Consider the following 27,155-nt stretch of genomic DNA (forward strand, 5'->3'; position numbering starts at 1 on the left):
TGCATTAGTGTCCCACTTTTCCCATATCCCCTCTGATATTTGTCATAAAAAGAACAATTTTGATGGAATAAAATTTAAAAGTTCTTGCACAAATAGCCAAACTGGCAAAAATTAGAAGGAAGACAGGTAACTGGGGGCAAAAGACTTTACAACAAGTTACTCTAACAAAGGTCTCAAATCCAATATGTAAAATGTACTGATTCAAATTTATAACAAGATTTATTTCTCAAAAGATAAATAGTCAAAAGATATGAACAGTTTTCAAAGGAAGAAAACCAAGCTATCAGCAACCAGGTGAAAAAAAAAGTTCCAGATTACTAATAATTAGGGACATACTAATTAACATAACTGAGTTTTCATCTCCCCTTCCACTTTAGATTAGCAAAGATAAAAATGGAAAATGTTTTTGGAGGGGCTATGGGAAAACAAGTATAGCATTGAAATATTGGTGAGGCTATGAATTAATATAGCTAATCTGGAAACCAATTTGGGAACTATCCCCCAAAAGTGTATACATTTACACCATGTAGAAGAGGAGTTTGATTGCTTTTGCAATTGGGCTAGAAGGAGGGCAGAGGTGATAAAGATGGAAGCTGCAAAGCAGCAGGTTTTAACTTAATCTACTTATACAGAGAAGGGGCATCTATTTAAACCATGATTCACATTAAATTTCAAAGTTATGCGCTAGGATGAATTATATAAAATCATAGAATTATAGGATTTTGGAACAGGAACAGACTTTAGAGACCCTGTGGTCTAATCTCCTCATTTTACTGATGAGGAAACTGAGGCTAAGATTGGAATCCATGAGGTAGCTAGTAAGAGAAGATGCTGTCTTCCTGTTACTCACCACCATGTCTGTAGTCTCAGTGTATGTAGCCTGCTGATCCCATTCCTTTTTTTGGGGGTGGGGGGCTTCCAGATAGCATTGTCAGTGTATTCTCTAACTACGTCTCTTAGGCACCAGTATAATACTTCGTCTGTGTATCTCTTGTCTCTCCTTCCTGTATGCTGATCACCTCCTTTTCTAGTCATACGTGTCTTTTTACATTATATAGTATTTCTATCCTTGATTTTATACATACACACATGTATATATGTATGTATACACATATACATACACACACACATATATATACATAAAATATATGCATGTATTTTTCTTGTTCTGGCTAACCTGATTATTTCTCTATGTCTCAAGTCCAACTTAAAGGCCCACGCAGTGACAAAATAAAATGAATATCAGAAGAACACTGCGATAAGAGACTAGAGCATCTTAAAATACTCTTTTAAAGAACCCAGGTGAGACTTCAATATGTGCTATTCAAGGAGTACTATCACCTCTGGTGTGAGAGCTTGCTGAGCCCTTTCCAGGGCTGCTCATCCACCTTTGGTGGCCATCTCCACTCAATTCTTATCTGTGGCTCCAAGAAATGGTAATATGGGCAGAAGTCACACCCTGGCAAACCATCTTGAGGGTAATCAACTGTAATGACAATTTAAATTTGAAGATCTTTCCCACCCATTAATAGGCCATGCGACCTGCTTATGCCACAGGAAGCCTAAGTCACATGTGGTGGGAGGAGCTGGATGAAAGGAAAAGGGAAAAGTGTCACAGGAAATGCTGAGAGAGAGAGAGAGAGAGAGAGAAAGAGAGAGAGAGAGAGAGAGAGAGAGCAGTTAGAGCTGAGGGAGAGAGCAGATGTGTGGTGTGCTGTGGGTATATTTGTGGGAAGGCCGCAGCAGTGGGCAGATAGTTTGGGGATGGCCAGTCTCCATGCTGTGATGTGTTTTAAGTTCCTTTCTGCTGTGATAGATTAGGCTTATTGGTTTTGGGATCTGGTTCTTTGGTGTCTTGAATAAATACTTTACTTCATCTACCTTCTATGTGGAAAGTCTCTTATATTATGTGATACAGAACTACACAGGCATTTTGACAGTTATCCTCTATATTGTGATTATTGCCTGGATAATACACCACCAAGTCTCAAATTTGTTGATAAGTTAGGGGGATGTCTACCCCAAACATGTGAAAACTTTACTTGTTGGACTGGGTAAAAGAGAACTACTTGTGCCAAAGGCCATGAAGGCAGCGGAAGCAGGCACTGTGGAGCGCTTAGAGCTTGGTCAGACATCGAAGATGCCATGGTGATCCACTGTATCCTGGGCTATCACCAGTCATCCTGATTTTTCTCCTGCTGCTGGACTTTGATGACTCAGGAAGAGAGAGTGAGGCTGACAACTTTGTGCAACTGTGTCTCACTTAAACCCAATTCACTCAAAAGTCAAGACATCACCCTATGGGTCATGGGTCTCCTTTAGAAAATGAAAGATGAACATGTCCCATGAGATATTTGCCTGGCACACAGTAAGTGCTACATAAATGCTTGTATCTGCTTTCCTTCTCTCTCCCAAGGACATTGGGCAGCAGAGATGAGGAGAGAGAGCATTCCCACAGCCAGTTAAAACACCTAGAGTCAGGAGAGTGTCTTATTTGAGCAACAGCAAGAAGGCCAGTGTCACTGGATCAGAGAGTACATTGAGGGGCAAGGTGCAAAACATAAATAGACTAGAAATGTAGGAGGGGAACAGGTTATGAAAGGTTTTGAATTGCAAATTTATATTTGGCTATTTCAAATCTTATATTTGATCCAGAAGGTGATAAGGAGTCACTGGAGTTTACTAGGAAGAGAGACAGATAGAGAGAGACAGACAGCGTAAGAATTGCTTAAGCTTTTGTTTCCACAGCATGCTTATGGCTAACTTAATTGCAAAAGAAGGCAGTGAGGGGATGTTATCATCAATCAGCATATTTAAAAGAGGGTTCTCCTTTTCTCTGTTCTCTGAGAATGTCTTTTTCCTGTTAAAAACTGTCTGGCCAGGTGAGGTAAGAACGAGGTCCATTAATTCCAGACACCATCTCAGATAACGGGACCTTTGTGATGGCTATCTTGAGCTGAATCGTCATCTCACAATTCTTGTCAACCCTTTTTCATGCTATGGAAATTGTAACTCTGAATAACGTGGGCATCCTGAGACAAGGGATTATTCCGATAATGCATAAAGAAAAATACCGCGTTGGAATGGGGGGGATGGGAAATGTGAAAAAGGAGCAGAAGAAACTCACGTGGAGGGCGGGGCGGGGTTCAGGCGTTTTCGGAAAGGTTGTAACCTCCGTGGTACCCAATCAATGGGGAATCAGGGGAGGGATTTGCGTTTGGTAAAGGGAATAAGTGATTGTATTTTCGCATGGCCAGGTGTGTCTATTGCTTTTAGACCGCTGGACTCTTAAATAAAATTCTTTTCCTGGCTTCATTAGTTTGTCCACGTAGTTCTTGGTAAGACCTTTATTTCTTACAAGAGACAGAGACGGAGATGGTCAGATCGGAGCCTTAGGAGGACCCATGGAATCTGGGGAGGGCAGTTTCAGCTGAGTGGTGAGTTGCCCCTGGACAGAGTCAGGAGAGTGAGAAGAAAAGACGTGGGAGGACAGACAATACGATAACTAGCGGACACTGACACATCCAGAGGGGATTCTGAGGCCGGGGTAGACGGGCCTTGTCAGTCGTGGGGAGGCAGCCGGCACCAAGGGGGCAACTGCAGAACCGCGGGAGGATGGGGACGATCGGGGTCACCTGGCGCAGTTTGGGAGCAGGAGGGGAGAAGAGGGAGCTCTCTGGGAATGGCTGGGGGAGGGCAGGGTAGGAAGAGGCCGTGGTGAGTGGGAGTGGGGTCCAGTCAGTGGTGGGTGATTTTTAGGAGCCCCCGGGCTGGACGAGAGGCTAATAATTCGCCGGACAAGTCTGCCCTGGGGTCAGGGGTCAAAGGGCTGAGGAGACTTGAGCGGGTTCCCCACGGCAGCGAGATGCACCTGGCGGAGAGGGTCGCTAGTGGGGGCGGAGGCCACCGTGGGGCACATCGGGCCGGGGACTGTGGGGGGACTGGGCCCGGGGCCAGGCGGTGGTGTCAGCTCCGGCCACGGAGGGCCAGCCTCGGTGGGAGCCCGCCGCCCCAGGACACCGCGGACACTGCTCGGGAAGGACCAAGGGTCTCGCCCCTCCCCCCTGCGCCGCGTCCCCAGTCACCCCTCAGGGTGGCGTGGGTGGGGGAGGCCTGCGGGTGGTCGGACCTCGGAGAGTCGAGCCCAGAGCTGAGGGCGGGGCGGGGTGGGGGCGGGGCGTACGAGGAAGGGCCGGCGTTGGAGCCGCCGGACGCCATTTCCCAGAGTCCTTCGGGCCGCGCGTTTCCGTTGGATGCTGGGAGTCGTAGTTCGGGGCTCCCCCTGCGCCGGCGCAGTACCAGGCACTTGGGGCGTTCAGCCCATCTTTTTCTTGTTTCTTTTCTTTTTTTGTGCAGCGACTCTGGGGCAGAAGGTGAGTGTGAACGAGTGTGAGCGCGAGTGTGAGTGTGAACTAGAGTATGAGCAGAGGGGGGCGTGCCTCCGCCCCTCCCCCTTCCCGCCCTCGGGTCTGACCTCCCCTCACCCCCTCAGGCCTTGCATCCCAGAGGACAAAGACCCGCTGCCCACGTGTCCAGGAGAGCCCCCAGGCAGAGGAGGATCCGGGTCTTGGTCGCTCTAGGCCTCAGTTTCCTCCTCGGTCAAACAAGGCCCTGGGGGCCTCCAACACCTGGGCGCCCCCCCCCCCTTCCCGTCCCCAAGGGAGGGCACCGGGTGGGGGCGGGGCCTGCAGGGGCGGAGCGGGACCTCCGGGGTCCGAGAGGAGCTGAGCCAGGAGGGAGCGGTGGGAGGAAAGGAGCTCTGGGTGCTGGAGCTGGAAGCTCCCTCCCCTTTTGGGCAGAGTCTGGGGATGGGCGGGGGGGCAAAAGGAAGGCAGAGCAGGAGCACCCCTCCCCCGCGGGCAGAGCCTGGGGATGGGGGGGGAGCAAAAGGGAGGGAGAGCAAGCATCCCCCTCCCCCGACGGGCAAGCTCTTGTGATGGGAGAGGCCCAAGAGTTCGAGAGAAGGTACCATCCCTCCCCCTTAAGTCCCTTTCAGGGAGAGGGTACCAAGAGAGAAGGGGTCCTGGGACCTCAGGTTCTCCAGAGGGGTAGAGGAAGGCGAGGTCTGGGGATGGGGATGATGCTCGAAGGTGAGAGCTGGGAAGGTCAAGAATAGAGTGAAGGGGGAGGGGGAAGAGGAGAACATTGGCTTCTTCCCAGTCCTGCCCCTCCTTGACTTTGCTGTCATTGTCCCCTTTCCTCTCTGGGTTTTTGTGACATTCCTCTCCCCTGGTTCGCTTCCTCATGCACCTCAGCTTCTTGTGCAACTTCGCTGATGCATTATCCACATCATGGACAATAACTGTGGGTGACCTGGACCTTCTTCTCTCTGTACACCCTCTGTCTTGGTAGCGTTCCCCACAGGTTCAGTTATCTTTATGCAGACTTACAGATACAGCCCTAATCTCTTTTCTGAGCCCAACAGTGCATCACTGTCTGTATCACCTGTCAACCAGCATGTCCTGAGGACATCTGACACTCAGCATAGCCAAATCAGAACTCACTGTCCTTTCCCCTGAAACTTGCCCCTCTTCCATACTTCCCTATTACCAACTGTCAAGGCCATCCCACTCCTTCCAGTCACCAGGTTTACAACATCGGTGTCGTCCTCAGCCCCTCTCTCTCATTTACCCCACATGTCCATTCAGTTACTATATCTTATCATTTACACCTCCTCAATGTATCTCCTTCCTGTGCACTCACACAGCTCAGACCCTCAACACCTCTCCCCTGGAGTATAGCAATTGGGTATCTCAACATCTCACCCATTTCCAATCTATTCCCCTCACAACCTCAGATTGATTCTCCTAAAATTCATTTCTGGTCTTGTACACCTATTTCATTGGCCCTCTCTCTTTTCTTTTTTGGTGTCATTATCACAACCCTTAACTCCATTGCAGAATCAAACTGAACCCTTGTAACAAATAAGCATAATGAATCAAAACAAATGCATGCAATGACTGCCCAAAGATGTATTATCTTCTACATCCTAAGCCCATTGCTTCTCTGTCTAGAGATGGATAATATGCTTCATCATAAGTCCTTTGAAAATGTAGTTGATTATTACATAAGAATTTTAAGTGTTTCAAAGTTATTTTTATTTGTAATATTTTCATTATATAAATTGTGCTCCCAATTCTGTTTACTTCATTCTCCAATATTTCTTACTTTGCAAAGTTCTCTAAAATGGTCTCCTTTGTCATTTCTTAAGATGCAGTCATATACCATTACCTTCATATAGCACTACTTGTTCAGTCATTGATTAACTGATGTACCCCTTGTTTTCCAGTTTTTCCCTTCCGTCCTCTCCTTCTCCTTCCTTTTCTTCTCCACCCCTTTTAGTATTCTGTTCCATTTTGCAGAGCAAGTTATTCTTGGTTATAAGTCTACAGGCTCTTTTGCTTTTTGGAATATTACGGTTTTTAGTAGAAGCTATTAGGTCTTGTATGATCCTGACTGATTTACTTTACTTTGAACTGCTTTGGATCTTTTCAGTATTTTTTTCATTTTATGTGGGAACTCTGCATTTTGGTTGACGTTGGGACTTTTCCTTCTGTGGTTTCTTTCAGGAGATACTTGGTGCATTCTTTCTATCTTCAGTTTGCCTTCTGATTCTGATAGATCTGAGCAGTTTTCATTTATGATTTCTTGAAATCTAATCTTTTTTTTTTCAAAAGTAATGGGTTTCAGGGACTCCAGTGATTCTTAAAGTATCTCTCCTTGACCTGTTTTCCATGTCGTTTTTTTGGTATCGGATATCTTACATATTGCTCCCTTTTTTTCAATCTTTTGGTTTTGTTCCAGTATTTCTTGCTATCTCACAGGGTTATTGATTTTTCTTTGCTCCACTCTAGTTTTCAAACTGATAAGATTTACCAGTTTCTCTTCTAAGTTGTTTATTCTCCTAATTCTTTCCTTCAGAATTTTTATCACATTTATAAATCTCTTGCTTTTCTTCTTCTAGCTATTTTTGTAGTCCTTGTGGAAAAACCACTTATTTTCTGTTTAGTCTCTGCAGTTTTTGCACTTTGTACCTTGTAAGTGCGGAAATGCAGCTCCACTTATCCAAGTCCAGTCACAGTGCACCTACTAATTCCCATCCTTTCCCTCCCCCCCCCATTCCCCATTTTGCTTCTTGGGATCTATTCACCCAGCCTCATGAATTGAAAACAATGAGGTCCTTTGAGTCAGGACTGACTTTGAGTCTGCACTGACCTCTGGATTTAATTTTCTTCATTATTAAATTGAGAATGAAAATGAAAAGAACAATAACACCGCACCTCCTACCTCCTTGGGTTGTGAGATTTACAGGAGACAATGTGTACTAAGTGCTGTGTAAACTGTCAAACACCCTGTGTGAGTCAGCTGTGCTTCTGAGGACCTGCTCTGCTTCAGACCCTTCCTCCCTCCATATTATTTTGCAGATCCCCATCCTTAGCATGGTGCCAATGCAGAGAGGATCATATTTGGAATCAAAAGACTCGGGTCTGTATCCTGGTTCTGGTGTTGTTAATGTTTGAATAACCCTGTAACCTCGAGTAGGCCTCACCACCTTTCTGACCCATATTTCCTCATGCCTAAAGGGAGGGTTGGATGAGGTGATTTCTAGCCTTTTCTCCAACTCCATCCTCTTGGTCTCTTTCTCTTCAGCTCTCTTTCCCATGTAGTGGATGGAGTGCCGACATCCAGAAGAGTGGTGTTAACCCCTGGCCTCAGATGTGGACTATATGACTCTAGGTAAAAGATTTAACCTCTTTAGCCTGTGTCTTCAGTTGTGGGAGGATATAAGCCCTTTTTTAGGTCTTTGAGGGGAAGCTTAATGATATCACCTGTCTATGTGACATGTGTATAATGCACACATGTATATAACATGTATACATGTATGTGTGGAGTTGAAATCATCCCCATTAGCTTTGATGCCTTAACAAGGTGAGAACATCTCAGTCAGTCAATCAAAAGACCTTAGATTTCAAAAAGGTCTTCAAACTAAAATGGAGTCATACAAGAATCATGTTCAGAGATACCAAGAACGCTTGACCATATCCTAAGAATCATGTATAAATTATTCTTCAAGTTGAGAAGGAGGGAATTACAGAAATTTGAAGAGTGAGTGTGGAGTTCTAGTTGAGCGCCCTGAAAAGGAACCCCAGGGAAGGGGGGACAAGAAACAACTCTCTTAAGCATGATGTAGGCTCTTTATAGAGTCATGAGTCCAGTCTATCTTTGGTCCATGAGGATACAAACACTGCCATGAAATGATCTGGGGACACCTATGGGAAAATGGAGAATCTGGCACCTTTTAGTCCTTTCAGAGCTGGCAAAATCCTTCCCTGGTCATAGTGGGGATGAGAAAAGGAGATCTAGCCAATGGATCTTCAGAGCTCTCTGTGGTGTCATGGGACAGAGTCTGAGGAGCCTTTGAGCCCCTGGGCCTGGGCTCTCCCAGTTCACTGCAGTGTCCACCCTTGTCAATACTGGAATGATCCTTGCTTGGAGCCTTCTGATCACTCTTGGGCTTCCTGGGGGAAGCTCTCTATGCTTGTTGCCTTCAGATACAGAGCTTTGTAGACTGTACATGTTCTATATTTGATCACACTGGTACTCACTTTACTGGAGGGGCCCTTGTTCCTGTTACCTGTGAGCTTCTTGATACATTTGTGTAGTTGTGGGGGTAGAGGTCATCACTAGTTTCTCAGTGGATTTCTTGATCATTATTTAGTAGAGTGGACCTCAAGGTTTTGCTGGAGAAGGTATGTGGCAGCTGGGCAGTCTGCCTCCTGTTCAGGCAGCATCTTGCCAGGAAGTCTGATGGCACACTTTTCTTTGAGACCAAAGCCTTAAACACAGTATTTGCATTAAATATTTGTCAAATGAATGAGGAATCAATTATTTGTGACCATTTATATGCCCAGGGCTTTTTGCATGCAGGACTTTGGGTTGAAAAGTGACCGAAGGTGCTAGAATCCTCCTGGTGACACCATCTTGTCTTTGGCCCCAGAATCGTGATAGGGTCCGTAGGGGTCCAGTTTGGGGCCCCAGTACTTCCAGAAGGTGACAGTATTGGAGGACAAGCCTGCAGAGGAAGAATCTATCTCAGGAAGAATCATAAATGCCCTGACACTTATCATCATTATCTGTGTAAACGCTGATGAGAAGGAGCTGCTGGCATTATAATTTGCCTATATTGGCTGGGGAGCCAAGTCTTGGGAAAAGATCAAAACAGGGGTTTCTCTAGAAGCATTGAGCCTAATATTAGAAGCAGGAGGTTAGGAGCACAGAAGTCTAGAGGGTTGAGGTTGGCGAGGAACCTGCCTAGTGTAGAAGAGTTTGGGAGGGAATTGTCCAGAGTGAAATGATCACGACTCTGTTTCTTCCCCCAATCCCATCCCCACGTACACATCTACCTGTGCTTTCCAGGTTCTGAGCTGGCATAGTCTCCTGGCTGCCATTGCACTGGAGTGTAGGGGTCATTGCCCAAGGCAGGGAAAGAGTCCTTCAATCAGTCCAAAATAATGGTGGTCTTTTTTTTTTTTTGTCAGAAGAAACTTGTACTGGAAAATTTAGAGGGACAGCAGAATCAAAACCTTAATACTCCTAAACACAGAAATGGACAGGGCAAAATTTTCTTGATGGTCTTATGAGTGTTTAGCTAGCAGTCCATTGAGACTAGCAGGTCTTTTTCTCATGAACTCTTGTTCTTTCCCCAACTTGTACAACTGTTTGAACCCAGTGTTTTTCATTTATCTTTTTAATTTCATCTAGTTAAATGTGGCTTTTACGTTCTAGGCTGCTAAGGTCGATGTTTGTTTTTTAATGCTGATCTTCTCATCTACTGTATAAAATTTAAATCTACATTCCTGCTTCTGCCCTTGGAGACTAAAAGAACATGTCTAATCCCTGTTCCACATAACTGTCTTTGAATTGCAGCTATCATGGTTGCCTAAATCCTTCCTTTATTAGAATAAACAACTGTAGTTTTTGAACTGAAGCTTCACTATATAAAAATGAAGTTCTGTCAAGGACCCCTGGCCTCGTTCCTTTGAATAGTGCCCACTTTATATAAGTTCTTCCTAAAATGTAGAGTTCAGAACTGAACACGGCAGTGCCCAGGCGTCCTCTGACCAAGGCCAAGCCTCTCCCCTCCCTCATTCTGTGCAGCATGAGACTGAACTCGGTTCTTTTGGCTGCCATATTGCACTCTTGTGTTGAGCTGGTAAGTCACTTTGTACTTGTGCAGTTAATACTTTGAACACGGGTATCGAACTTAACATTTGCCCTTTTGTTAAATTTCATCATTTAGATTCAGTCTAGTCCCGACTGTTGTCCAGTATGTTAATAGTCCCTCCCAGCTTGATGTCATCTGGTAAACATGCTGTCAATGGAGACCTTTATCTGAGGCCGGGGACAGATCCCTGGAAACTCTCCAATGACAGCCTTCCACTTGGTCAATAACAACTTCTTTTGGAGCGCAGCCATCCAGGCAATTTCCAGTCCACCTAACTGTACGTACTCTTATACAGCCAAACCCTCTTCATTTTGTCCACACCTACCACTCCTGCCAAACAGAGAATGAGCTTTGTCTCATAAGACCTTTAAAAATGGAAGCCATTTCTTTTTATGTCAGTTATTTCTGAATGAGAAAAACTTTCCCTCCCCCACGTATTAAACCTTCCTGTATAAAAAAGAAAAACAGATAAAACTAACTGAACAGCTGAGGTGTTTAACAGCATATGCAACCTTTTGACCTACAGTCTGTCCTCTCCATAGAAGATGGAAAGGCATTTCTTCATCTCTCCATCCCTGTGGCACCCAGATTGGTCATCACATTTAATCCACACTTAAAATATGTCTTTAACTGGCATTTGCATCCACATTGTTAAAGTCACTGTATCTATTTTACTGATTCCGTTTTCTTCCACCATCAGTTCATAGAGTTCTTCATGTTTCTTTGGATTCCTCATATCTGTCATTCTGCACAGCAAAATAATGTTCTGATACTTTCAAAATTCAGCATTGTTAAAAAAAAATAAAAATAGCACTATTTCCCAGTCCTCCCTTAGCTTCTAGTTCTTTGCTGCCACAGACGGTTGCTGTGAGTATTTTCCTACATATTGGACCTTTCTGTCCTTGATCTCCCGGGTCATGTATTGGGCTATATGCCTGGCAGTAGGGTAGTTGAGTCAGAAGGATAAGGACAGTTTACTTACTTGCATAATTTCAAATTGAAATCCAGAATGGCTAGGCCATATCCCACAGCCCCTCCAGCATTGACTATTCCCGTCTCTTGTCATCACACCAGTTTATAGGATATGATCTGAAACCTCAGAGTTATTTTGATTTGTTTTTCTTTTGTTATTAGTGATTTGGACCATTAATAGTTTGCACTTCTTTGGTCTCCTTTAACTTCTCATCTTTCAAGGAATGACTGTCGATGTTATGTATTTGTTTCAGGTCTCTATATATTTTAGAAATAACAAATTTATTGTGATATTCTACAATCTTTCAAAGATCATGGGCAGAAGCTCAGCTATTACAACTGCAAATTCTTCTGGACTCTGGGAGGTAGTTCTTCTGGACCTTGTGATTTGAATTGATCAAAGGTAACTAGGCATTATTTTCCTATTTCTGTGGGCTTTGAACTCCCTATTAGCTGCTTCTGTTCCCCTGTCCAGTCTTTCCCTAAGGGTTTTATCAAATTGATTCTGCACGTATCCTGGCAGGCATGGAGGAGATGAGAAATATTTTTCTTAATCCAGTAAAGAAATTACTGAACCATAGAGAACTTGCTTTGCATACTCAGCATCATGTAGTTCTTAAGGGGAAGTCCCATGAAGTCATCCCCTGTCTTCTCCATCACCTTATGTCCGGCACTAATATCCACAGCCCTTTCTTCTGGTTCTAAGAAAAGATGGATTCTGGGTGGGGTTGACTTCTCCCTCTGGAAAAGCCCTGTGTAAACTCATCTCTAGGTTAGGCACCATAGGGCCCATAGGGCCTGGGTAATTCCATCCTGGTGACTGTAGAAGCTAGAAAGTAAAGGAGGCCTGGGGTTCTTCCTAACTTTTTCCTACTCTGTCCATTCTGGCTCTTCAGGATTCTGACGTTTTCTGAGAAGGAAAAACTGAAGTAAAGGAGAAGATGACGTCTGGGTTCCTGACAGCCTGGTCTCAGGTGAGTCATCATTCCTCTCTCGCCTGAAATGCCATCTCATTCCTAAAAGTAAGGGCACCTTGCTTACCCTTTTCCTCCAGCTTCTCTCCTCTGCCAGGATGAATCAAAGGTCCTAAACATCTGTTGTTCTTTCCCAGATGTCTCTGGCTATCCTTATGGATGATGTAGGATTTCTACTGTTCATATCATGCAGTCAGCCACAAGCACTCAGTGTCAGCAGACTCTCTGCTAGGATATAAGAATACAAATTAAAAAACCAAATAGTCCCTCTCCTCAAGGAGCTGACATTCTGTTGGGAGAGTCAACATGTACATATATAAGTGTAAATGGGAAATATATAAAAAAAATTTTTAATGTTATAGTCCAATACCCCATCAAGGCATGGAAGTGACCTTGAGTTCTCTACGGCTATGCCAAAAGCTCTTTCAGCTTCTGCCCTGCTAGAAAGGCTTTGTGTATAAACCCAGCAATAGATGAAGCTTATTTCTGAGGTTCATCATAGCTAAACACAGAGAAATGCATCCCCAGGAGGCCAGCTGCCTAGGGATGAGGGGCGAGGCTTGGGCCCTAAAACAAAGAGAAGTACAAAATGGCCCTCGATTCTTTTCACCTTCCATTCCTTCTGATTGTGTGGTGATGGGGGCATGGAAGCAAAAAAGGGGCAGAAGGTGCCCCTTCACTGCTTTTAAACCAGCCATAAACTTTAATTTGAATGTTGATACTCTAAATGTGAGGTCTGTGTAGTGACTGGGGGCACATCTTGCTATAAAATTGACATTCTTACTATAAATGAAATCAGAAGAAAAAAAATGAATGGAAGGATGGGAAGAAAAAAGAAAAGAAAAGACAATCGCTGCCCTCAAGGAGTTTGCAATGCAATGGGAAAATAACTGTCTAAGTAAGGGAGTGCTGGCAGGAGAGAGTATTTTAATTTGTAAAGTTACTTGAATGATGAGTGGAGGACACGCTATCTAGGAGTAATAATAGGGTTGATAATTATGCATCCAGAGCTAAGAAAGGGGGAAGGGCATATGGATGATGGCAGGTGGCTGATGAGCTGGCCAGGGAGTGAAGTGAAGCAATGCTGGGGCCCACCAGTCAGGACCCTGAGGACCCAGCATGACTGTTCCAGGGGTGCAGTGGTTAAGTCTTTCGAGGCTTGGCTTCTGGTCAGGGTGGCAAGGCAGCTCTTGAGAAGGTGGCCAGGGAGTGATAAAGACGTAGCAGAATTCAATGAAGAACTTGATCAGAGGCTCTAAATGAAAGCATCTGCTCAGTTCCATGGTGATTTCATGCCGAGGTGAGTATGGGGAGAAATATGTGGGAAAGCATGTTCAAGAAGGAGAGAGAGGCCAAAGACTTACAGATTTAAGAAAAAACACACACCTTTTTTTCGTGATCCCTTCCTTTGTGAAAAAAAGATTGTTAGGCCCTGGACATAGCAAGCACCAAATAACTTTGAAGAAAAAGAGATAGATTACTCTTTATAGGACACGAAGCAGCACTGATGCAATGGAAGAGGCAGTGGCTCCAGAGCCCAGACCTGGGTTCAGATCCCACAACCTGCATAACCTTGGGCAAGTCCCTTTTCCTTGGCCTCAGTTTACTCATCTACAAAGTTAGGGGTTTGGATTAGATGGGCTGTGAAGTCCCTTCTGGCTCTAGATCCAGGATCTTATGAAAAGATTTGTTTTTGATGTGAGAGTTATCCCTGACTCCATTGTGTGTATGTATAATCAGAACATGGACTTGTCACAGTTAAGATCAGAATTAGTAAAAATCAAGATGAAAGGACAGTAAAAAGGACAAGACAGGGCTTACAACTGAAACAGCTTATTCCTGAACTATTTAAATGGTGAACAAGATAAATTGACAACAGAAATGATATCATTACAATGAGAAGACACAGGAATCCCAGGAAGCACCTTGGTTTTCAAACATCGGACTTACTAGAGGGAGAGAGATGGTCATGAAAGGTCTGGGTTTAGATGACAAATTCATTTGTAAAACTAAAAAAGGACAGTGGACATTTCTGAGCAGTAATATCTCATAAAACAGAGAGGCAGTGAGGGGGTAAAATCAGTTAAGGAGTGCTTGGCAAGACAGCAAGCTAAGCAAAGTCATCCCAAAGGCATTTAAAGATGAAAATAAATAGAAGAATAATGGGAAAGATTTACAAACATCCTTATAAAAGCTTACTTCATCAAGAACATCGGAACCCCCATACTTGGACACTAACATCAGGGTCCTGGCTATGCTCTTAGGGAAGCCAGAAATAGTACTAGAGCAAACAAAGATGGGAAGAGCAGGCAGATAGGATTTGACCTCCTGCATCCAGAGGAATTAGATTCCTGTAGGAGTGATAGAATTGTGAAGACATTGGGGATTCAATAGACAAGCTGCCTGAAGGAGATGATACTAATAATGTGTAGAAAAATCTCTTATATTATTAATCCCCCAAAAAGGCAACTGAGAAAACATCCATAACAACCAATCTCTATGTCTTGTGTTCCACATATACAGAATAATTTATCTATGATCAAATTGAGGGCCCACTCAATGCAGGTATTCTTTAAGAATAAGCAGGCTTTCCCAGCAATATTCAAGAATAGAGCATGTCAGTCATTCAACAGATATTTAGTAAGTCCTGACCATCTGCAAAGTGCTAGGGATTCAGAAACAAAAGTGAAAAATTTCCTTCTCTCAGAGGGCTCACATTCCGGTGAGGGAGACAGTACATATACATGTGAGTATATGTACAACATGTACACATCTTTACCATTTTACAGTTGACTAAAACACATAGAGAATATGCATTTCCACAGTACTTGTTGATTATGAAAAAATATTTGGTTCTCTAGAACAAAACACTTCTTCATAGCCTAAACAGAAAAACTAGGTTTAGCAACCCTCTGATCTTGGCCATTAGGCAACACGTAAAACAGGGAGATGAATGTGCATCAGAAAAGGAGATATGGAGTCCAAAGTGAAAAGGGATTCCCTTTGCTCCTTCTGCTCCCTTCTTCCCAGACCCCGTGGGATAATTTGGGGAAAATAGATGGTAGGGGCCTCTTCTTCCCCATCCTTTCTGCCAGTGTCACCTTCCTCTTCCCTGCTTCTAGCTGGACGTTATTCCTCCCATCCCCACCCACCCTGATCCCCACCTATGCAGGAAGGAACCCAGACTCTTGTTCCACTTGGACCCTTAAGCTCCTTCTCGAATTCCCAATGGTGCTGGACCAGTCCCCTTCAGGCTCTCCACCCTATAAAGTGGACATGGTTGCTAACACAGCTTAAATGAACCAGGAATTACCAACTATGATCCTGGTAAATTGGAGGCCCACCAGGCTTTACTTACTATCTGTCATTCTCCTATGTCTTCAAGTCTTCTGGACCCTGCTGTTATGCCCTTCTGATGCCCAGGCACTCTCAACTGACCTGCCATGTCTCCCTAAGGTGTCCTTGCCACCCTCCTCACCATTGTACCCTTGTAACAACTGCATCTTTCCATATATCTGGCAGCTGGACCATCGTATATGTGTTATCTCCCCAGTCAGAGTGTGAGCTCCTTGAGGGCAGGGATTATCTCACTTTTTCTGTCCCTAGTGCCTTGCACAAGACTTGGAACATTGAAGCACTTGATAAATGCTTTTTAATTAGTTATTTCTTTGATCATATATCTTAGATCTGTCAAAGTTGTTTTCCTTTGTATTGTTATAGTAATTATATAACTTGTTCTCCTGTGTCTGTTCACTTCAGTCTTCAACCATCATATAAGTCTTCCCAGGTTTCTCTGAATTTGTCTTTTTCATCATTTCTTATAGTGTGATAATGTTGCATATTCATTATGTTCATATGCCATAGTTTGTTGAGCCCTTCTCCAGCTAATGGACACCCACTTTGTGTCCAGTTCTTTGCCACAATAAAAAGTACTGATATAAAAATTGGTGTGCATATACATCCTTTTCCTCTGTCTTTGATTTCTCTAGGGTATATGCCTAGCAGTGGCATTGCCAATCAAAAGTGTGCACAATTTAATTGTTTTGGGGGTGGGTATAGTTCAGGGGTGGGGAATCTATGGCCTCAAGGCCACATGTGGCCCCACCTAGGTGCTCAAGCGTGGCCCTTTGACTGAATCCAAACTTCACAGAACAAATCCTAAGGGGCTGCAGGTTCCCTAGCCCAGGTATAGTGGCTTTCCAGAATTGGTTTCCAGAAATTGCTTTCCAGAATGGAAAGCTTCACAGCCTCACAGCAAAAGGATGGCTCTAATATTGTCATCCAAATAGAATCGTTGTTGGAGAAAAGAGTCTCCTCTAATAGTGTTCATAGCTCTTTTCTGTTTTTCATCCTTTTATTGGCCTTCACGTTTCCTCCTTAAAAAACCATCAGGATTTTAGGTCACACTATACTTTCTGTGAAATGTTTTTACTCCTCTTCTCCTTGATTTATAAGGTTATACTGATACTGCTTGTATCAGAGGACATTGCTGATGATATTCCACCATCCATAACCAGCAACCTCTTGATTTTTATTTCCTTGCCAAGCAGAAAGACAAGGATGTTAAGGACGATAATATTTGAGAGTATCAACTAAAAATAATCTTATGTCATGAAACAACTAAGAGTGGTAGAGGGACCCCAGGAGTCCAGAAAGCTTGTTGTGAGACCTAATTAAGTCTGACCATCCCAAGAGTATTGACCGATCAAGCTAGGACAACAACTCAAGAAAAAGGGAACCGATTTTCATCATTCCTACAAAATGCCATTTTCAATAGCAGTGACAGTGGTGCCACCAAGTGTGGATTCTAACACAGCAATTTCCAATGTGCTGTAATAAAACAAAAATATAATAATATAATATGATTATAATAATTAAAATAAAAATAAATAAAACCAGCTAGTCCAGACTTGTATTTGTGATGATTTCTATTTACATAGTAGTGATGCAGGCAAAAAAAAAATTGTCAATGAGTAACTTTGTACTTTTCAGGAACACTCATTTATACTAAGGAAGGCGTGATATGCTTGAATGTACTCCATAAAAGATTATTGGTACATCCAGTAGGCCACTTGATGTCTTTTTATGGATTAGAATAGGAGTAACACAAGACATACTCTGGCTTGTTTTGTTTCTCACCCACCATGAGAAACACCAAAAAATTACTTTGCAACCATAATATACTGTGCTTTAAGTTTCTTCCTTTCTAGAGATAGCATGGGATAGACTGTACTAGACATGGATTTATGAAGTACTTGGTTTTCGGGAGAACAGTTTGTATCAGGAGAACAGTTTGTATAATAACAATAATATTGTAAATACAAACAACTTTGGAAGATGTAGAAACTCTGATTAACACAATGTCCAACAACAATTCCAGAAGACTAATGGTGAAACATACTTCCCACCTCCTGATAGAGAGGTGATTGAGACATTTGGACAGGGCTAATGCTGGAATTTGTTTTTTCTTGATTATACATGTTTCTAACGGGTTTTGTTTAACTTTTTTGCTTTCTCAGTACGGGAGGGAGAAAGGAGAGAATGTGAGTCTGAAAACAAAATTTTAATTAGAAAAATGTTTTTAAAGTACCTGGTTTTTGAATGTCACCTCTGACACATATTAACTGTATTTAATCCATGACAAGTCATCGAGGAAAAAGCAAGATAAAACAGCATTCCTAATAAAAAGAGGCAAATTTCGTCTTAAAGGTATCACTGAACCTTTGTGTGATGAGACCCATGACTAGATTATTACTAGGGAAAGATATAATCTATTCAAAAGATAGAAGAAAGGTAAAAGGTTAGGGTAAGGTAGCAGCATTGTATATTAAGAAAAGATCATCACATGAAGAAATGTAGGAACCAGAAGGGTTTGGTAGGAACATATCCTAACCCTTCCTCCTATGCAAGTTACACTAATTTTTCTTTGAAAGGTATTGAGATTATTCTTGAGTCTTGGTTAGCTCAGAAGACTAAAGGCTTAGGCTACTGAAATTACTTCCTGGTCATCTGAGTACAGAAAGCCGGGAGGAACTTTGGGGTAGCTATGATGCTTGGTTGGTGAATCACAGTAGGCAACTTGAGCTTCCTTTAGCATACTCAATTCAAGATGTCCTCTCTGCCTGTCCATGTTGAATATCTTCCTGCTATGACTAAGCATATCATTTTTTTTGTTAAATGCTGAATGATCTACAAGTGACTGATTTTGTTTCTTTAGGTAGTACTTTATCTATACAAGTCTTTTGTGTGCTTTGGTAGGTTGATTCTCAAATATTTTATGCATTTTGTAGTTATTTGTAATGGCATTCCCCATTCTATTATTGCCTCTTGAATTTTGTTCTAATATCAAACCAAGACTATCAGAGTATTGGTCTAAGTCAACTCTAGTCATAAACGTGGAGGGTAACATGGCAAAGAACATTGGGTAAAGGTAAAAAGAAGTAGACATTGGAACAGTGTTACCGCTGAAATATTTTACAGACTATACCAGCAGTGGAATTCTCCTGGAATAGAGGCATGATAACATGGAGATGGAGTACTTTAATGAGCTCTTCATTTATTCAAGCTTTCTCTGCTAAAAGCAGTAGTCAATTTCTTGACTTAATCACACTTTAATTCTTTATAAGGTAAAGTATTTAATTTCCCCAAGGGGAGATTCTGTTCTTTATCTAATAGAGAGGGACTTATTGCTGGGTTGGAAATGATAGGATTCCCTGATTCTAATTTTTACCCCAGTCCATAATGATCATTACCACCTGCCCCTGGCCTACCACTACCATATCCCTCCAGATATCTCACCATGTACTAATGGGATCTGTGGATTTCTGGAAGTAAAATAAGTAATAGTTTTGGGAGAATAGTGAGGTCATCTTATTTAGAGAACAAAGCATTTGTATTTTCTCATCCATTTGTGGCCTGGTTTCTGAGTAATGCTGCCCCAAATGTGGTTACTAGGACTAGAGAATGATTCATTTGTTGTATCTAATTAGAAAGTAGTGTAAGTTTTGAAGAATAAGGCACACTTACTGAGCACTTGGAGCTCCATATGGGAAATGATTCATAAGATTCACCTTAAGTATGAAAGTAGAGTTATTTGGTGTAAAATGAGGTACAAAGCATGTAGATAGATATAACTAGAAACTCTCAACATGACATTCCAAACTCTCAATGGTGTAAGAATCATTCCCTATGTGTTGTACCAACTTCACTTCTCCCTTAATACTCTCCAATGAGCATGAATGTGTTTGGATATTTCAGAAATCACTGACATTCCAGGATGTTGCTGTGGAGTTCACCCAGGAGGAATGGGGGCTATTGGAGCCAGCTCAGAAGGACCTGTTCAGGGAAGTGATGCTGGAAAACTATGAGAATTTTGTCTCCCTAGGTAAGGAAGGATTCTTTCTCATGAATCATTTGGCCAGAGAGGTGACTTTGTATTCTCACTTCCTAAAGGCTGTTGGAAACCAGAGATGCTTAGCAAATTTTTGACTAGTGTGCAAGATGTAATTGTAAATGCATATGATGTGGAAAGATTTCTAGATCCTTTGGTGTAAACAGTCACAGTGTTTCTGCTCCCTCTTTCCAGATAGAAGGTCTTTGTTCTGCACAGTTAGAAATCAGCAGCTTTACTGGGCTGTCTTCCTGGGGCTACAACTTCTCTGCCATCTGTTCCTCCAGGTCAAAATTTGAGTGTAGATAACTGAAAACAAAAAAGTGTGTTAAAATGAACTCATTTTCTCTGAACCCAAATCAAACCCTGTCACTTATTCCATGTACTTTAATCAGAACATCCTGCCAACGACCCTTCATAGCATGCCCTATTCCCTAAAGCTAAAGAGGCTAAGATGGAATTCTGAGATGTCCATCTGTTTATACCATCTTTCTCATCATTACCTCATGTTCAGGGCTTCCAGTTTCCAAACCAGATGTGACCTCTCGCCTGGAGAGAAGGGAAACATTCAGGCTGCCAGAGGGAGAAGTCCCACGAGGCACTTACCTAGGTGAGTGAATAAAAACCAGGCCAGTGGATGTTACTGTGGATTAGTAGAGGGGACATTACCTTTATGTTGGGCTAGGACCTTTCCTTAAGGTCCTTTAAGACTCTCAAGAAGGGTTGTGACTGTCCCTCTTGAGCTGCTTCCTACAACTTCGTTGTTCAGTTCAGCAAATGAGTCTTCTGATCTCCTTTTCTTTGTGTTTCCCTACATTATCAGAGAAAGAATTTTTTTCTTTTTTTTCTTGATGCTAAGGAAAAGCAGCATGGTGTAGTGGATAGAGCACTACAGTAGTGTTCAGTAAGACCTGGGTCTGAATTTGGCCTTAGATAACTTCCCCGAAACAAGTCGCTTACTCACTCTGATCCTCAGTTTCCATGTCTGTAAAACAAAAAGTTTGCACTTGACGGTCTCAGGTGTATCTTCCAACTCTACAACAGCGATCTCAAGATCCCTGTCTGTGTACTCTGGATCCTGTTCTTTCTTGCCACTTCCCATGATTATTTTCTTGTCTTCTTGTGTCCTTAATCCTTCCTTCTTCAAAGATTCTCTTTCAGCAGGTCTAGCTGTCTGACCTCGGTTTAAGAGAATTCAGCCTTTGCTTGTTCCTGTTGCCGGTTTCCTCTCTCTTCTCATTATTCTCACTTCACTTACTGCCAAACCCCACAAACATGAGTTATGTTCTTTGTCTCTCGCTCCTCCCATTCTGCCTTCTATTCCCATCTCTCCGTGGAAAATAACACTTAAACTTGCCATAGACTTCTGTGATGCTACCAGGGGTTTACATACCTGTAGCACTTTATGGTTTATAAAGTTATTTTCTGACCTGGAAGGTGGGAAATGAAAATAATACTACCCCCCATTTTATTGAAGAGGACCATGGAGAGACTCTGAGGTTTTGACTTATCTGTGCTCACTTGGCTAGAAGTATCAGAAATTTAACTCAAGGACCACAGTCTCTAAGTCCACTACTTGTCCTCCTCAGCCATGCTGATTCTCTTTCCTTTACCTAAATTGAAATGTATTTTCCAAATCTTCATCACTTTCACCTCTTTACCACTGTTCATAATTTTGCTAACTGTTCATGATGTTTATTTGTTGGGTTCAAATTCAACTAAATGTACTCTGGTTTCCTTTCCAACTCTGAAGTCTTATGATAGCCTTATGTACTCCACCCTGGTAGACCACATCTGGGCAGCTGTTGGCAGTTTTGTGTTTCTTGGTTTAGGGAAGAATTAGACAAGTTGGAGCATTATCAAGAAGGTGACCAGAAGATTGTAGACCATGTCATTATAGGACTGATTAGAAGAACTAGGTTGGAGGAACTGGGTATGTTTGGCCTGAAGAAGAAAATGGAGGTGATAGTTATCTCTTAAGTTTTTATCGTATTGTTTGTATTATAGATTTTCTGCTTTTATTACAAACTAACAAACATTTTCCTGTATGAAGAATAGAAAACAAGGTTTGTATTTAAACTCCTATCATGTACATCTTAGTATTGTATCCCCTTTCAACTTCCTTTTGCTCTCCCCATGATTGTGATAGGTATCTCCTTCCCTGCTTATCTAATTTATGACATGACCTTTTATATCTAGGATGTGTGATTTGGAGTTTATTGTGGGTTTCAGTGTGAGATGTTGGTCTAAAATGAATTCTGCCATGCTCTTTCTAGTTTTCCTGGTAGTTTTTCTTAAATAGTCATTACTCAAGTAGTTGATATCCTTAGGTTTTTCACACACAGTGTTGTCATATTGATCGCTTCTGGGTCTTGTGTTCATATTCTGTTCCATTGAACAACTTTTGTATTTTTTAAACTAGTACCTCCTAGTTTTAGTGATTACTGCTTTATAGAATAGTTTGAGATCTGGTACAACAAAATTTCCTTCCTTCCCACTTTTTCATTATTTCCCTTTAGATTATTGAATTTCTCTTCCTCCAAACGAATTTTATTATTATTTGGTCTAGTTTTATAAAGTGACCCATTGATACTTTGATTGTATTTCAGTGAAACAATACATTAATTTAGGCAGGATTGTCATTTTTATTCTATTGGTACAGCCCAACGATGAGCAAACAATCTCTCTCCAGTTGTGCAAGATAGCTTTCTCTTAGTATTTGAGGAGCTATCATTTGGAATATGAACTCAACTCATTCTTCTTGGTCCCACAGGGAAGAACTACAGTGAGTAGAAATTGTAGAGGCAGATTTAGACTTGATATAAGCAAAAACTTCCTATAAGTTGGTTCTGTCCAAAGGGAAAAGGACTACTACAAGAGAGAATAGTTTCTCCCTTAGTGGAAATTTTCAGGCAGAAGCTGGATGGGCATTTGTCAACAATACTATAGAGGGGAGTATTGTTCATGTACGTTTGTTGTTGGTGCGAGAAAAAACTTCTAACCAATCAGCTATCTAAAAATTTGATGGTCTCTGAAGGAGTGGGTTCCCTCTCACTAGAGTTCTCTGAATCAAGGCTTGATGACTATTTGTCAGGTATTTTTTAAGGGAGGGAGGGGTGAAGATTCTCAAACAAATATGGACTATACTAGAAGACTTATTGAGTTCTTTACAAATCACATTCTTTTCTTGTGCTTGAGACACTTCCAGCCCTATAGCCACCTCCTTTGTTGGGGAGTTCTTTCCTAGAACTTCCATTTTAGAAAGCAGCTGAGAGGAGGATAGCTTGGAAGGGGGAAAGACTTGCTTTTTTTTTCTTAGTCAAAGAAAGATCATAAGTCTTTATTCCTTAACCAATTTTACTGATGTTGTTGTGGTCATTTATGGTCAACTTTAATCCTCAAGACTTTTGAACATGATCTGCTGCTTAACCAGGTATCCACTATGCTCTGTTTGGTCAATTGATATTTTAAACAACGTGCAGGAATTTATTCTTGTTAAATTTCAAATTGTTTGTATTGGCTCACTCATCTAGCCTGTTTAGATTATGAAAAAATTCTTAATTCAGTCATGCAGTCTATTAGGTATCTTGTATTCTTTTTGTCATCATTAAATAGATGAATCCTTCTATGATTTATTCCAAGATGTTATTAAAATTGTTGCTCATATCAATTGGACAGTCACTAAGGCATGAAACTCAAGAATATAATCCAGTTTGGTAAAACCCATTATTCAAGACTCTTCTTAGTAATATTTTTTAATTGGCTATAAACTCAGTAGACTCTATCATATGCCAATGTGCATATACCTTAACCATGTCCATAAAGATATCTTGAAAGATTTTTGTCAAATGAATTACTTAAAATTAGATATCAGTTATTTAAATCCCTCATGCACTTGTTCACAAAATTTAGTAATGATTCTGAGTCTTAGGAATCAATATTTTTCTTTTCTAAACACTCAAAAATAGAAAATGGAATTTTGCTAAAGACTGGCGTCAGGTTTAGCAATCTATGTTTTGCAGAATGAATCTGTCACTTTTTTTCTGATAATTCAGCCATTCATTAAATCCTCAGTAATCAGGTTTTCTTTTACTTTCTCTTCATCTATCTTGAATTTCAGTTCCTTCTTAGGAATGTTTGTTCTCCCTATTCCTGATTGTTCTTCCTTTTCTTTGATGAAGGCCACAATCGAGAACTTAGTATAAAGCAATTTTCTTTCATAACAGCATTGAATATTAACACCTTTTATTCCCCCCCAGATTTTCTTCATGACTATAATATGTTTGGACGAAAATATGGTCTGGGAACAATCCTCATCCCATGGCAGAGAATACCTATAGGAAAATATCTCCATAACTATGATACACTTGGAAAGAGCTTCAAACATTTTTCAGATCTCATCGAACATAATAGAATTTCTATAGGGGAAAATCTTTGTACTTATAATAAATGCAAGAAGCCCTCCATTTACCATTCAAATGGCATTCATTACAATGGAATATTTAATCAAGAAAAACACCCTAAATGTGATGAATTTGGTGAAACCTTCAGCATCAATTCATGCCTTCTGGTACATCAAAGAATTCATACCCCATTGAAACCATTTGAATATAATGAATGTGAGAAAGCCTTCAGCCCAAAGGGAAACCTCTTTTCTCATAAGAGAATTCACAGTGGAGAAAAACCCTATAAATATAATGGGTATGGAAAAGTCTTCAGCAACAATCAAAAGCTATCTCCCCATCAAAGAATCCATATTGAAGAAAAGTTTCATAATTATAATGAGTGTGAGAAAATTTTCATGCAAAGCTCATCCCTTATGCAGCATCAAACAATTTATACTGAAGGGAAACTCTATACATGTAATCAATGTGGGAAAATCTTTAGCAGTAATAACTATCTTATTCAGCATCAAAGAATCCATACTGAAGAAAAGCCCTATAAATGTAATGAATGTGGGAAAGCCTTCATTGATAATCAAAACCTATCACAACATCAAAGAACCCATACTGGAGAGAAACCTTATAAATGTAATGAATGTGGGAAGGTCTTCATCAATAATCGAAACCTATCACGACATCAAAGAATACACAGTGGAGAGAAACCCTACAAATGTAATGAATGTGGGAAAGCCTTCTGTACCACTTCTCGTCTTGATGTACATAAGGTAATTCACCCTGGAGAAAGACTCTTTGAATGTAATGAATGTGGGAAAGGCTTCAGGTTCAGGTCTGCCTTTATGAAACATCTGAGAAGTCATACTGGAGAGAAACCCTATGAATGTAATGAATGTGGGAAAGCTTTCAGCTGGAAGGGAAACCTTAATACACATAAGAGAATTCATACTGGAGAAAAACCATATTTATGTAACGAATGTGGGAAAGCCTTTAGCAATAATGAAAGCCTAACACGACATCAAAGAATCCATACTGGAGAAAGACCCTACAAGTGTAATGAATGTGGGAAAAGCTTCCGGCAAAGCTCATCTCTTATGCAGCATCATAGAATTCATACTGGAGAGAAACCTTACAAATGTAATGAATGTGGGAAAGCCTTCAATAATAGTCAAAACCTAACAAGACATCAAAGAATTCATACTGGAGAGAGACCCTTTGAATGTAACGAATGTGGGGAAGGCTTCAGATTCAGCTCAAGTCTTATGAAACATAAGAGTAGTCATATTGGAGACAAACCTTATAATAATAATGAATGTGGGATAAATTTCAGCCAGAAGGGAAACTTTAATACACTTGAGAATTCATACAGGTGACAGTCCCCACCCCCACACCCCCTTTGAATCTAATGAATGTGAGAAAACCTTTAATCAGAAAGGAAACCTTAAGAAAATTTATACTAAAACTAATACTGATATTAAGGAAAAACCTTTTTAGTGTAATGAGTGTCAAAAAGCTTTCAAATGGTGTGGAAACATAGTCTTCCTGCCTAGACATAGACAATAGGAGCTAGAAACCTGTTGAATGTAAAGAATGTGAGAAAAGTTTCATGAGGAAGCCACACTTGCTGTACATTAGAGCTTTCATCCTGATTACAAAGATATTCAGGGCAATGAATGAGGGAAGACTTTCAGAGTAGAGACCTTGAGGACCATAAGAAACAATACTGGAAGGAGAAATCTTTTTAATATAACAAATGTGTAGAAGTATTCAGGCTGGGTCAATTATTTTGCTACATATAAGGGAATTATTATTGTATAGATCTTTAAGTATATAATGTATGAGGGAAAGTTTCCACTAGTGGGAACACCTTTCAGACAATTAATATTCATGAGAATCTCCGTGAATGTAGCTAAAAGCTCATGAGAGATTTCATACTGGATATTACCTGTGCATATATAATCATAGGAAAAGTTTCAGAAAATTTTGCAGTCTCAGTTTCAGAGTTGGAAGAGGCCACAGAGATCATCTAGTACAACTTTTATCTATAAAAAAAAAATCCTGTGTACACAATCAAATAAGACACTATCCAGCCTTTGTTTTAAGACCTCTATTGAAGAAGAAACTACTGTCTTCTGAGGCAGCCAGGTCTGCCTTTGGTTAATGCTAATCATTAGGAAATTTGTCCTTTGTTGTCAGATCTATATTTATTTGCCTCTTTAATTTCCACCCCATTTCTCCTAGTTTTACTAACTATAGCCAAGCTGAACAAGCATAATCCCATTAGTCGAAGGCCTATAAAATGCTTGAAATGAACTTTAATGGCCTCGCTAGGTCTTCTCTTCTTCCGTGGTTACATACCTATTTCCTTCAACTCATCCTCATGTAACATGAACTAGCTGCCCTTCACCATGCTGGTTGCCCTCCTTCATGTCATTCCTAAAATGGAGTGCTCAGAAATGATCAATGCAGCAAGACTCTCACCTCTGGCACTCTGGGTCCTGTGCCTCTCCTGATGCAGCCAAGTTCAAGTGGGCATTTTAGGCTGCTCTTTGGCACTGTTGACTCCTTTTTAGCTAGTCTTAGGATCCTTTTTTTTTTGTCAGATGGATGGCTGTATAACTTTGCCACCTCTACTTTGTACTTATTCATTTAATGTTTTGAACCCAAGTATAAGACTTCACATTTATCCCTTACATTTCATTTTATTTATTTTGTCCCAGTAATTTCACAGCTAAGATATTATGAATTCTGATTCCATGTTCCTTTGTGTGAGCTCTCCCTCCCAGGTTTGCATCATTTGAAAATTTGATTTGACAGATATTCCCTCTGTGACTTGATCCGAGCCATTAATAGTAACATTAAATGGCACAGGTTCTAGCGCCAATCCCTGGGACATTCCACTGGAGATCTATGTTGATATTGAACCATTGACATAAAATTGAATCATAATTCAACACTGAAGATTCAGGGTGTCAGATTTTGCCACTGGCTATAATTGTATGTTGCTTTTAGGGAGAAAAATGGACAAGCATTATGGGCCTCTTTCTGATAATACCCAGCTGACACTCTTCTAGGTGCTATGGGAGAGTAAGTAAAACATGGTGCCTGATGGCATGCAGCTTGCAGTCAGGGTCTGGGGGTAAGGGTGGAGGAACATGACACATGATACAAGTAACTAATGACACATGATAAATGTA

At 41.3% G+C, this 27,155-nt stretch overlaps 1 protein-coding gene across 3 annotated transcripts; it reads left to right on the forward strand.

Moving 5' to 3' along the window:
- The first annotated feature begins 4,289 nt into the window (after nucleotides 1-4,289).
- LOC118843225 (zinc finger protein 883-like) lies at nucleotides 4,290-25,724 on the forward strand. Of its 3 annotated transcripts, none has more exons than XM_036750728.1 (8): nucleotides 4,299-4,373; nucleotides 7,425-7,485; nucleotides 7,651-7,737; nucleotides 11,452-11,600; nucleotides 12,094-12,171; nucleotides 19,429-19,555; nucleotides 20,076-20,171; nucleotides 23,821-25,724. In XM_036750728.1, the coding sequence occupies exons 5-8, from the start codon at nucleotides 12,139-12,141 to the stop codon at nucleotides 25,329-25,331; spliced, it is 1,767 nt and encodes a 588-aa protein (XP_036606623.1). In that variant the 5' UTR covers nucleotides 4,299-4,373; nucleotides 7,425-7,485; nucleotides 7,651-7,737; nucleotides 11,452-11,600; nucleotides 12,094-12,138; the 3' UTR covers nucleotides 25,332-25,724. The 3 variants fall into 3 exon arrangements, with proteins under 3 accessions (XP_036606624.1, XP_036606623.1, XP_036606625.1); XM_036750730.1 differs by having other exon boundaries at nucleotides 11,509-11,600; XM_036750729.1 differs by lacking the exon at nucleotides 7,425-7,485 and having other exon boundaries at nucleotides 4,290-4,373.
- Nucleotides 25,725-27,155: the final 1,431 nt, after the last annotated feature.

This window comes from Trichosurus vulpecula, chromosome 3 (genome assembly GCF_011100635.1).
Source record: "Trichosurus vulpecula isolate mTriVul1 chromosome 3, mTriVul1.pri, whole genome shotgun sequence".
In the NCBI taxonomy this organism is placed as follows: Eukaryota; Metazoa; Chordata; class Mammalia; order Diprotodontia; family Phalangeridae; genus Trichosurus; species Trichosurus vulpecula.